This window comes from Mirounga angustirostris, unplaced genomic scaffold (assembly GCF_029215605.1).
Source record: "Mirounga angustirostris isolate CCGP_5_RB_7025 unplaced genomic scaffold, mMirAng1.0.hap1 SCAF_8, whole genome shotgun sequence".
Taxonomy (NCBI): Eukaryota; Metazoa; Chordata; class Mammalia; order Carnivora; family Phocidae; genus Mirounga; species Mirounga angustirostris.
The window spans coordinates 95,520,638-95,533,612 of NW_026991716.1; the positions used below are offsets into that span (position 1 = coordinate 95,520,638).

Consider the following 12,975-nt stretch of genomic DNA (forward strand, 5'->3'; position numbering starts at 1 on the left):
TATTTAGGAGATAACAGTGCATTAAGGGTTTTTTTCATATAATACATACATATCACTCCTTTGCAGTGATAGCATAGAAGAGTAAGTATGGCCTTAGGTACAACACATTTTTTTAAAAATCCTAAAACAATGAACATTGCTTTATATGATATCTGTGACTACTCTTGAAGATGATCGGGGCCTAAACTGCTATGTTTGATATAAAATATTAACTTATACTTGAATCCTTCGAGCCTCCTTTAGGTTAACTGCTATTTTATTGCCTTTCTCCACTCTCTAGAAAGATATCACCAGAGAGTTCAGGATTTGTAATTTTCATAGAATTCTTCCTTCATTGTATAGTTTCTGCCACATCGTTTTATTCAAAGCAGATTAAGCTGCAAATCTTATTGTCCGACGATGTTTCCTTTTCCCTTGAGCAGAGAAAACAGCATCATTTCAGAGGTATACACCCAGCAGTTGCTTCACCAGGAGTGAGGCAGTGAACATGTAGGTAAACGTCGTCCCTTTCCATTCTTCAATGTAAATTAGGTTTAGAAGAGCGAAAGAGTAGTGCAGAAGGCCAAAGTTCTAAGTACTAAAGTTTTAAAAACACACAGATATAAAAATATACATGCCCTTGGTTTTCATAAGTTACTGCACGATCTACTTTTATCACAAGGATTGCTTCAGCCTCATAGTAACAGCCCTGCCACCAGGCTACCTTCCCCTTGAGCTCAGCTCCCCTGAAACTCTAGAATCCCTTTTCTCAAACACACACCTCACCAGAAAGCTAATTCGAAAAGTGATTTGTAATATGGAGGGCAGAGAACCTTCACTTGTATTCCTTCCTTCCTTTCAAATAACCTCCCTTGGTTTGGGTGTTCTCATGGGCTGAGGGGGTGGGGGCCCTTCCTGCATTCTCAGGGAACAAGACAGTAATATGTTTTCAGAGAGGAATGAGGTCATTTGGGGACTACAAAGGTAAATTTTAACCTCAAAAAGCTTCACCGATCTCCCTCGAGGTCCCACAGTTTAGGGTCCAAAAGAAGGTTAAAGGCTTTGTTCCCCTTCACAGGGAAAAGGGAATCATGAGCCAAAATTATTTCAAGGGTACTGGGCCCAACTGGGCATCCCCAACTCCGAGGCAAGAACAAGAAGAAAAGGGCCAGTACCAGCACAGTGAGCAGAATAATGGGGCTATCTGGCTGTATCCTGGAGAACACCGTGGACTAGGAAAAACGGATGAAATCCCCTCATGGTTTCTCTATCAGTTCTGCCAATAAAATTAGCTATCTGCAAGGAAAGCAGGGTAGTTCTGTGATTATATAAGCACATATCACAAGAATAGTGTATCAAAGTTGCTTATAAAGTATTCAGGGGCATGGTATTTTGGTCTATGCACGTAGGTGGGCTTTCCTCTTATTAAATGTAAGTGCCCCCCAAAGGCAGCAACAGACCTTCTGTTTTCATTGTAATTTCCCACAACCACTTAAGGAGTGCGTTCTGCTTATAAGGGCCACCCAACTGTTGCTGAAGGCTGCTGTGAACATTTCAGATCCGCACTAATGCCTGTTGTGATAGTTAATCACTGGCTTTCTCTAAGGTAGATAGAAACCTCTGGATAACACTGTTTCTCACACAGCAGAATTTGGAATAACAAGTCTATCCAAGTGAGTTTAGAAGTAAACAAAAGGACCTTCATACTCTTATAAGCCACTCCTCTCATCCCAGGAGAACTTACTGTCAATGGAATGGATCCTAAGCTCCTTAAGGACAGGAAGTGTGTCTTGCCCTTTGAGTCTTCCGGCCAGCCTGGCACTGGGCACGTGGTGAGTGTGCAGGGAACATCTGATGACCCATAACTCTGGACAGTGAGGCTTCAGGGCACAGGATAGAACTTTATACAGGTAGCTACGTTATGCAAAGGGCTATTAATTTCCCATTAAAAAAAAAAATGGAAGGGGTGAATTACCATTGAGACGATCAGAAATTCCTTCCAATGGAGCAATGCCGACTGTTTCATCTTCGATGTTCATGAGTGTCACTATATAGCTTTTATTACTAATAAGCATTATTATGCTGAGATCAGGAAGGTCCTTGCTGGCTACAGTATCACATTAATAGTGCAAAATGTATACTGGCTTCTGTCTAAAATCTTATTTTGCTTGTGTATGGACCCAGAGTATCATAACCAGGTAGATAAGTTCACAAAGAATAGTTTTTAAAAAATGCATATAACTTGCATATACAACAATCAGCTATTTCTTCTAGCTCAAGAAAACATTTAAAACAAGGCTGGTGCTGCTAGTAGCATTCAGAAGAACACACATTTCTTGCCCCTTACACTACAATGGGAGATCTAAGTCTTTACATTTCCTGTGACTCTGGGGAGTGAGGGGCTCCTTTCACTGGCTAAGAAAGAACTCAACCTCTAATTCATAGATCGTGGAAATGCAAATATGCACTTTAACTAGTATAGTCATGTATACTATCTGCCCATAGTTTTTTAGGCACAATTATTAAGTTTTCTCCTAGGGGCAAAGAAAGCATTCAGTGCAATGAAAAGATCCTTGATAGAACTAAGTTTCAGTAACAACAGCAAAATTATGCATACATAATACACACTTGAAACATGAATAAAACCTAAATTTTTAACATGCTTTAAAAATAGTCACTCTATGTCTAATGCAAATATGAATGCAGAACGCTGCTCTTTATTTTAAAAGCAGATTAATTTGCAAATTAATTTGCAGGCTTCTATTTGAGTACTCTTGATTATGTAAGAAAGTTACTCAAGCTAACCCCGATGTGAAGAAACCAACAGTTCTTTAGAGAAGCCAACTTTATATACAATACACACTAAAAGCTTTTCCTTCAAAGATAAGTAACACATCCTTTGATCAACACTACTCCTTAAAGAAACCCTAGTGCAGTCAATACTCTCTTCTGCTTTCTGGTATGGGGCACCAGAGGGCTGCAGTTCATCAAAGCTCTTGAAACCCTTTTTAAGGTAGACTTAGCTACATGAAGGTTAAAATGAGAATTCTTAAGTACTGGATACTCTTCAGAACAAGGTGATTCTGGGAACTACGTTCCATATGAATGACTGATCATATAAAAACTAGCACATACTTCAGTTCTTCGTAGCATAAAGCATAGTAACTGTAAAGATCTAGGCTGTTTTGGGTTGTAAGTTCCCTCTGTCCCACGATTCGTCTTTTTTTAGACCTTCCCTGAAACTAGATAAATAAAAACGTAATAGTAAAGTACTTTGGGACAGTAACAATTGCTGTTTAAGACTTCCATGAGCAAAACAGTCATATTCTGTGAAAACAACGTAGTGCTTTAAAAGGTGCATTTTTACCTGTGTTGCTAGATCAGTTCATGAAGTATAAAACTATACACCACTGGAGTCCTGTGTCTAAAACATTAAAATCCTATTAAAAGAGCTTTGAAAAGATAAATCATAGTGATTGCTACAGCATGAGAAAGGTGCACCAGGAAATCCTTCCAAAAAATGCTGAAGGTTACAGAAGTTAAGTGCTGGGATTAGATCAGACTCTGAATCAAAGTCACAATGGAACACATGCAGGGAAAGGGTGTTGGGGAAACTTCACAAAAATCTTCTTTAAGCCCATAAAGAAGAGACATCAGTCAGTCAGTCCTGCAAAATGCTCAGGATGGAGTCTTCCTCCTAAGTGGATGAGTTTTAAACGGCATCATCGTTTGCATTTTTTGGTTCTTTCCAATGCGGACATCATATTGCTGGAGTCTGGGCTCTGGGCCGCGGCGGTCAGTAGCGGTGGCCCTGGTGAGACGGGTGGTACTGTGCACTCTGCTGGGACGAGGACGAGTAGCCGAGTGTGCTCTGGGACTGAGAGGATCCCTGAACACTGCTTTGGTAATTCAGGCGAGAACTGGAGTGCTGGAGGAAGGAAAGGGAAAAAGGGAATCACTGGGGGAGGCAGAGAATGGCTGAGGCTGTTCATCACGACAGGACGGGGCGCAGGAACCATTTTCAGAGGCTCCTGGTTCAGAAATGACAGTAGCGGACAGCTGATGTGAGCTCGTTAATACATTCTGCGTACTTGGAACCACGACCTGCCGCCACTGTGACATGTTTTGGCAGGCATGAAGTTTGGCTGGATTTCTTTGGGGGCATAAGCCACAGTGGCAAAGAAAGGCAGAAGGGAAATGTAGGCTGGCCCCCTGCTCTTGATACTGACTAACTCTGCTTAGTTGTTCTTTGTGTAACTGAGATTTGCAAACAAGAACGCTCAATTTGGCACTGAATTAGTGGTATTCATAATGTATACGGATGTGCTGTTAATTTCCTCATTATAAATAACAAAGCGATGATTAAGAAGTCATTTCTAGAGAAGAGAATTTTCAGAGGTGGAGGTTCCGATACGACAAAGCAAGGCAGGGTAGGCAGGGTGAGGTGGCAATAAGTGTGTTGTATAAACCTCAGGTAACATTTAGAATGAAAAAAAATGTTCATACATGAAAATGCCCTCAAGAGAAAGCAGAGACAAATGTATTTCAATTCAATGTTTTTTTATTACCTTAAATGAAACATTCATCTTCATGGTACCAAGGGCAAATATGAAAAATATGTTTAAAAAATCATCTATAGAATAAGAACATGGTGCCTAGTTAGAGATAAGCAGAGCTGGAACCAGTGTCTTTAGCTAAGCTCGGAAGGCTGGTTTTTCCCGTGAGCAAAGTGGGAAAGATCTTACTAATAAAACCATTACTTGGAGTAAAAAATGTAAATGACCTTGAGGTGGCACCGGGGGTTTAAGGAAGGACAAACCAGCAGGGTGCCCCCTACTCAATGTGCAAAGGCTGCCAAACTGAACTTGCAACATCTGGTCTAAGACAGCAGGGCCATAAGATAGTCTCGGTGAAAAACAGCTCTGCTTAGCTCCTTCCCCATTACAGAACTCTGGCTAGTTGCAGAGAGCAAGATGGAGTCACTCATGTCAAGCAGGGGCCTGTGTCAAGCAATGACACAGCAGCTAAGGGGACTGTAACTCCCAGATATTGCCGAGACCAGCACCAACGGATGACACCTCAGAACTGATTATCAGCGGATGCAGAGGAGGTTGGCAGGGGCCCAAGACTGATTAAATCCCTTTAAAAAGAGAGAATTTTTGCAGCAAACTGTCCCACTTCTCAGACACTGACCCTTCTATGTCCGACCACTTAAAAAAGGCACCTTTAGCCAAAGGCTCTGCCCGACTGATCTCTGAACAGAACTGAGATCCTTCGCTGCTTGAACATCCAAAGCACGAAGTGCCAAGAGCTGACCGGAACCAGACCGAGGCCTTATCTCAACTCTGCGCCCACAGACTGACTTCTCATCTGGTTCGATAACTTCCTACCCCTTATGCTACCTCGTCTGTTGTGTGACTTGGCTTGTGTTCTGCTCTGTGTGCCGTGTAAGGAGCCAAGTTAATCATGTGGTGAAAAGTCACTGAGTTTGGAACCCTGCACCTGCTTTATAATGTTAATCTTGCTTTATGACTGAATAAAGCCAACATGTGGCAAGACGGAACTGTGTTTGTGCCTTCGTGGCGTGCTCATGACACTAGATGTGTTGTGTAAGAAGCCTTTCGGGCTTCCAAATTCACATGTTTTATTTTTAAGTTTATTATGAAAAACATATTCTTGCCACTCACATGACCTACAATTGCTACGCTGGCTATGATTATTTTACTTTTGCAGATTAAATTCAGCACGAGAGTTCCTCCACTCTAGGCAAAGAACAAACATGTTGAAATGTGAGTCGCAGGTAGGTGCAATAGGGTTCTCCCACCCCCACGTCATGCTGACCTCTCCAACTAAGTAGCTGAAATATCTACCAATTCCATAGATACACTGTTTTATTTTTAAGTAGATAGCACAGTATGGGACAAAGAAACATTTTGAAGAATTCTTGGATTTGAAAGGAATACAGTAGGAAGGTAATCTGTCCATAATGGACTATACTCAGGTTAATATAATAAAATCAGAGACACAAACATGAACCAGTATATAATAGAGGTCTGGTGCTCACATAATAGGAATAAACTAAACTACAGTCGGGGAGGGGGAAAGGAATTTATAATAAAATTCAAATAATGTTCATGACTACTACCCAAATAGCAAGCTGTTTTTAGTAGATCAAAATGAAGCCCTTGATTAGTTTCATTGTGTTTAGAGAAGAAAACCACAGGCACCAAATAGTGTCACTTAGGCCAAGTCACCAACCCAGAGCTTAATACCTAATCTAACTGCAGTTTCAACTTTCCCCAGAAATGTAGTTTACCAGGTCAGTCAGGAAATTTTCAGATGGTTGCCAAAGAGTCTGCCACCTGGGCCCTTTCCATTCCCCCAAAGGAAGATGAGGTAATTCGCACACTCAGACCCCTGCTCTTTCCCCCTAAGGGAAAGTGACCCAGCCTGGAACAATCTTTTCTTCTCTCTTGCTAATAGCTTTCTTGCCCTGTCCTCCTTCCTATAAAAACCTTCCATTCTGCACAACTCCTGGGAGCTCCCCTCTGCTTGCTAGATGGGGTGCTGCCCAATTCACAGATCATTTAACGAAGCCAATTCGATCTTCACATTTACTCTGTGGAGTTTTGTTTTTTCGCCAGCAGAACCAATGGAAGTACTATTGTGTACTCCTCCGCTTGCAGGGACTCTTCCAAGAGAAGTTTTCAGAGAAGAGGTTGTGCGAAAACACATTTGTCTGCAGATATATTCCAAATGTAAAGCCAGTTGAGGCAGCTACTTATTATGTCTTTCTCGTTAATGTTTCTCTTGGTTCCCGTTCCTCATCAGTGAGTTTATGACTCCCTTGCCTGTGGTTTTGTTTTCTATTATCTCCATCGTCTTGCTCCTCTTCCACCAGCACCCTGAGGATCTACAAGTTTTAAGGGTGTTCCCCCCCCCTTTCTTAGATCTTAGCTGGTTACTTTCCTTGAAAATGAGGGCTTAAAAAAAAAAAAGAAAGAAAATGAGGTTTTGTGGGGTTTTGTTTTGTTTTGTTTGCAGAAAACCCTATGGTTTTCACAGGTATTTTTACCTCTCTCTCCCCAAATACTAATAATCCTTAGACCTTTTTCCCTTTAGTTTCCCAAATTAGTAGTACAACCTGTAGAGGCCGCTTTTAGACAATAGGCTTGAGCAATGAAACTTGATCAAGGCAAAAGAGCCCACAGCGACCCCCTGGCTGCTGAACACAGACAGCCCCCTCAGGGGACCCACCTCAAGATATCCACAGGCCCTAGCTGACCAACGGGCTACTTACAACCAGGCACAGTCACCAAAAAAGGGAGAACTCCATAGTCATCATACCTCCTCACCTTCCCGCTTTAACTACAGCCCCCACCCCCAGCCTCCTGTCACACAGCCTCTCCTCTGTGGTCCTGCCCACTGCTCTCTTGCACTGTATTCAGTAAACTTCTATCTCCTTTGTTACCCTTTCACCGCCTGGACCACCAGCTTCCACCCATCCCCACCCCACACTCGGGGAGCCCCCAGCCCATCAAGAGAGACACCACATTTAGACAGATACCACACAATTGTAGGGGTTTTTTTTAATCTTAATAATAAAAAGTATTTTCTAGTCTCAAAAATACTTACAATGAGATTTAACAGTGATTTCTGAAAAGTCTCAAGCTTAATCCCTTTCTATGTTTACATGGCTACTGACTAATTATTTCCTCTCGATGACAGCAAATCTTTCTCAAGTATGCAGCTTATTTTGTCCAAAATAAGCCGCTGCTCTGCTCTCTTTCAGTTGCTTATCTGTTATCTTTTTCTGACCCAAAGCTGACAGGCAGCTGGAAGGGTAATATGAGAAAGCTTCTTTGAGGAGGGAGATGCCCGCCTCACCTTCCCTCCTCAGGAAGTCCGGAAAAACAAGTCAAGAAATGAAATGTTTTGCAATTACATGAAATATGGCCACAATCTTCATTTTCATATAATGACCTAGAAATAGGATTGTACCATTTGTACAAACTTTAGAGTCAAGTACTACTTAAGTCTAAAAGGCTCTATTATAAAATTGATTTCTGGGGCTCCTGGGTGGTTCAATCGGTTGAGCATCAGCCTTCAGCTCAGGTCATGATTCTGGGGTCCTGGGATCGAGCCCCTCGTGGGGCTCCCTGCTCGGCCTGGCGTCTGCTTCTTCCTCTCCCTCTGCCCCTCCCCGCTGCTCGTGTTCTAGCGCTCGCTCTTTCTCTCTTTAAAAAAAAAAAAAAAAAAAAATCCTACTTCCCATTTCATAAAACGTATGGCCGCTAGCAGGAACAAAAGCGAGGGCCGTACCTGATAATCTGTCGGCATAACAGGCCCGCCGGAGTTTGCGCCCGAAGGCCCCAGGCGGGGCTTCTTGTTGGGAGGCACCTGGGTGAGGCCCGCGTCCTGACTGTGCTGCAGGCCGGCCCCCGCGGCCCCGGCCCCGGCGCCCGCCCCGCCCGCAGTCCCGTTGGTCTGGGCGCTGTTCTGCTGCGGCGGGGGCGCCGGCGGGGGGGCCGCCGCCTGCTGCGGGGGCGCTGTGGGCTGCTGATGTTGGTTCTGCTGCTGCTGCTGATTCTTGGAAGGAAAACCAAAAGGCAAACTCGGTATGAAACTACATTCACAGGACAGTGCTTTCTTTTTCGTCTCCTTTGTAACAGGACATTACTTCGATTACTGGATATGCACACGTGACTGCGACCGAGCTGGAGAGCGACCTAGGTGGGACACGGCAGTGACTACAGCCGGGGCATGCAGCATCCCCAGAGGTCCGAGTACTGGGTCCTGAACAGGTTCCATTCTCTGGGGCTCATTTAAGATTGCGCAGCCATCCTCCAGCCCAGTCGCAGACAGCCCGCTGGAGAGCACGCGGCACCCAGGAAGTCGTTCTGCACGCACGGACCCAGCGGTACTGGGCTCCCTCAGGAGTTTGGAGAAGTAGAGGGATACGGGGAGGGCCTGATATATCCAATTACAAGCAAAGAAGAGAAAGATGCTTTGAAAGCAGGCTGCTATAAAGTGATGGTGTTGACACCGAACAAACAAAACGCAACAATTAAGAATCCTGGAATGGGGCGCCTGGGTGGCTCAGTCGTTAAGCGTCTGCCTTCGGCTCAGGTCATGATCCCGGAGTCCTGGGATCGAGTCCCGCATCGGGCTCCCGGCTCAGCGGGGAGCCTGTTTCTCCCTCTGACCTTCTCCCCTCTCACGCTGTTTCTCTCTCTCTCAAATGAATAAATAAAATCTTAAAAAAAAGAAAAGAAAAGAATCCTGGAAAAAAATGGGCTCTAAAAGAAATCAGAACTTCATTTATCTGTAAACTTATTATATTTCAAATTGCAAAGTACATCTGCAGTCACGTCAAATACATACTTAATTAAAGGCAGTTAAATACGGAGGAATCAGTACATTATACTTCCCTAAATTCTCTTTTTGCCTCCCTTACTCTCTGGAAGTGAAGTGTACCATAGCTTATACCTTGTCACCTTTCTCTTCGGGTTCATCTTCATTAAGGAATTCCCGTTTGGGGTATGGAATCTGGCAGCCAGCAAACACACTACAAAATCATTAAAAAAAAAAAAAAAGAATATACATCATGACCTAAAATCTACAATATCATTGACCTTAAATGTTAACTTAAGATCCCACTTTTTTTCCTTAACATATTTTCCACTCTTCGTCTATAGCTAATATTTGCTGGATGCCTCCCAAGACAACTTAATTCAATCAAATAAGAAAAGAATTTGTGGTATGCCTGGGTGGTGCAGTCAGTTAAGCATCCAACTCTTCATTTCGGCTTGGGTCATGATCTCAGGGACATGAGATTGAGCCCTGCATTGGGCTCCCACCACGCTGGGCGTGGAACCTACTTAACATTCTCTCTCTCCCTCTGTCCCTCGCCCCCCTCTCTCCCTCTCAAAAAAAAAAAAAAATTTTGTTGTCTAAGTTTTATACTAATTGTATAAACTCATCTGGCTGACTGATCTAAAAGTCCCACCTGTTCTCAGCTTTAGTTTTTTTCTGTAATACTGAATAACGGTCATTCCTAAAATACTTGTTTCATTCACACCTCTCTATAGCTTTGCCTGTTTCACAATACAGGTCCTTTTTCTTGCGTACTTTTTCTCCAAGGTAGTATTAATGGAGAACTTCAGTAACACTGCAGTAAAGCGCTTCTCTTACTTTCAGCCACCATCTGACACCCTCAACCTGGAGCAAAGGACACAGAAAATGTAGGATACATACTCTAATGTCGGCAAGGGGTCCTCCTGAAAATAGGGATCCTGCAGAGCCTGCTCCGAGGTAATTCTCTTGGTTGGATCCATAGTAAGGAGTTTCTGAAGCTAGAGTAACACATGAGAAACCGATAGCACATGGAAAGATTGCTTATAAATCAATGTTTTGACTTTTGTACAAATGTCTAGCAGGATTACTATCAATGCCATTTTGTAGAGCTCACCGCGCTGTTAGTTCACTACACACATTGATGTGAAATTGGCAGAAATCATTAGCGTTAAAGCCCTTCAAAAGTGTAACTTTTCTTCCCTGCTGATAAATCATTGGAAAAAATTAAGTCTAGAAGTCAAGGGTGACATCCCCAAAGAAAAATACTTCATTTTGCCTCAGCATCCACCAATTTCTTTTCTTTCTGAAGAGGAGGAAGAGCTAGGACAATCCCATGGTGAACGGGACAAGGTGGCCTGTGCCACAGATCCAACGTCCCCGCCTGGACGAGAGGCACCTACCAAGAGGAACACTTTGCTGTCAGGCTTGACCTTGTGTTTCTCCATGTACTTTATGAGGCTACTGTTGGCGTACCTGCAAGAGGACATGACAATCACACATCACTGGGAACACTCGCACATTTTTTCCCCATAAAATGTTTATTACTGAAGTACAGTTTACACAATCTGTATTTTTTAATGGAAAGCTCCCAGATTGGTTTCCCTATAAGATACACGTTTATTAGGCCATTGTTTTTTCTGCTTAATAAAAGAACACATAACCGAATACTGGCAAACGTGTGAAGAAGTAGGAATTGTTAAACACCCTGCGCAAGAGTTTCTATTGTTACAACGGCTTTGGAAAACAATTAGACATTAACCATTAGAGTTGAAAATGTGAACAACCTAAAATCTAGCAATTCCTTTCCTAGGTAGGTACTCTACGAGATTCCTTTGTGCATGTATATCACAGGATACATGAACAAGAATGTTCTTAGCAGCATTTCTATAGTAAAAACAAAACAAAACTGTAAGCAACACAAATGTCTATCAATTAAAGAACGGCTACATTGTTATATATTCACAGAATGGAAAGTTACACAATAGTAAAAATGAATACAGAGGTTGAGTGGGGAATAAAAGCAAATAAAAGCAGACTATAATTTATAAAAAGTTCAGATACATTAAACTGAAACAATAATCCACTGAGAGATACATACATCTGTAGCAAAACGAGAATAAAAAATGTGGAATGATAAATACAAATTCAGAACCATGTTGACCCACTGGGAGGGACATGAACAGGAAGGCAGGGTACACAGAGCACTTCAGTAATCTTAGTAATGTTCTATTTCTTACGTTGAAGGGTGAGTAGAGGAGTATTCGTTTTATTATTCTAAAAAGACTACGTATCGTGTTTTCATCATATGTTCTTTCCTATATATGAAATATTTCACATTTAAAAGGCCAAAAAATAAGTAATATATGTTTATGGTAGAAAATTTAGAGAATACAGAAAGGTATAGAGAAGAAAACTGAAATCACTCAGAGTCCAGCCATTCAGTGATTAAAAAAAAGAAAAACAACAAAGCACCCAAACACTGTTGAGATTTTGCTAATTTTCCTTCGGCATTTTTGCTATGTATCTATGTATGATACAAACACAGAGGGGGTTTTTGTTTTGTTTTTATAAAATTGGGATCATACTATATAAACTGTCCTACCTCTTTTCACTTAATAATAATAATGTTTCATAAACATTTTTCCTTGTCTAACACTACCTAAACGACTAATTTGCAGTGGTTGTATATTCCTACTGTTACTGTTGTTGTTTGTTTCACAATAGTTAAGAAATATGGGTCCTTGTAGGTTAATCTGATCCGCACGGTAGGAAGACAATGCTGCACAGCAGGTGAGAATCAGGGACCCCTTCTAGATCCTGACTCCTGGCATTTACCAGCTGTGTGATCTTGGGTAGTTCGTTAACCCCTATGAAAGCCTTAGGTTCCTCCTCTGGAAACTGAGGATTATAATCACACCTATTTTATAGAGTTGTTGTGAGGACCGTATGAGAAAATGTAGGTCAGGGCTTAGCACCACGTCTGACACATAGGACGTAGTGAGCCATTTGTGGCTGCTCTGACTGCTTCCATAGGATAAATTCTTGGATTTATTAGGTCAAAGGATATGTACATTTCAAAGCCATTTTTATGTGCTCTAGAACCTTGCTACACAAAGCTGGCCCTCAGCTCAGCAGTATGGGCCCCCGAGAGCCTGCATTTTTAACAAGGTCTCCAGGTGATTTGTACGTACGTTAAAGTTTGAGAAACATTGTGCTCAGCAGTCGCATACAAGGGAGAGTGCCCATTTTGTCGTACCCTTGCCAACCCTAGGTATGTTCATTTAAAAAATCTTTGCCATGTGTATTCATTTAAAATTGCCTCGGAGTGCCTGGCTGGCTCAGTCAGTAGAGCATGTGACTCTTGATCTCAGGGTTATTAAGTTCAAGCTGCACAGATGGGTACAGAGGTTGATTAAAAATAAAATCTTAAAAAAAAATTTTTTTTTTTTTTACATCTTTTCCCCCAATACCAGGAACATTTTTATTAGCAAGGTAGCCACTAAGTTTGTTAATGGGAAGAAATTTTAAAGTTTATATAGAAATGGAGTTTGTCCACATATATGTCTTTGGTCTTCATGTTAAATCAACTGATCTCTTGGGTTAACTCCAGATTCTAAGTTATTTATTTCTATCATAATA

General features: G+C 42.1%; 1 protein-coding gene across 5 annotated transcripts in view; it reads right to left on the reverse strand.

The window, feature by feature from the left end:
* Nucleotides 1-421: 421 nt before the first annotated feature.
* The window catches only part of CDK19 (cyclin dependent kinase 19), a 175,401-nt gene continuing 162,847 nt past the window's right edge, over nt 422-12,975 (reverse strand). For 4 of the 5 annotated variants that reach the window (XM_064597995.1, XM_045865317.3, XM_045865315.3 and 1 more), the window contains 5 exons: nt 10,737-10,809; nt 10,237-10,334; nt 9,469-9,547; nt 8,302-8,568; nt 422-3,907 (listed from right to left, as the gene is read on the reverse strand). In XM_064597995.1, the coding sequence (XP_064454065.1) occupies nt 3,776-3,907; nt 8,302-8,568; nt 9,469-9,547; nt 10,237-10,334; nt 10,737-10,809 (649 nt within the window). In that variant the 3' untranslated portion in view covers nt 422-3,775. Of the gene's footprint in view, nt 3,908-6,816; nt 6,963-8,301; nt 8,569-9,468; nt 9,548-10,236; nt 10,335-10,736; nt 10,810-12,975 lie in introns of those variants that run through there. The other variant, XM_045865316.3, reaches the window with a different exon arrangement.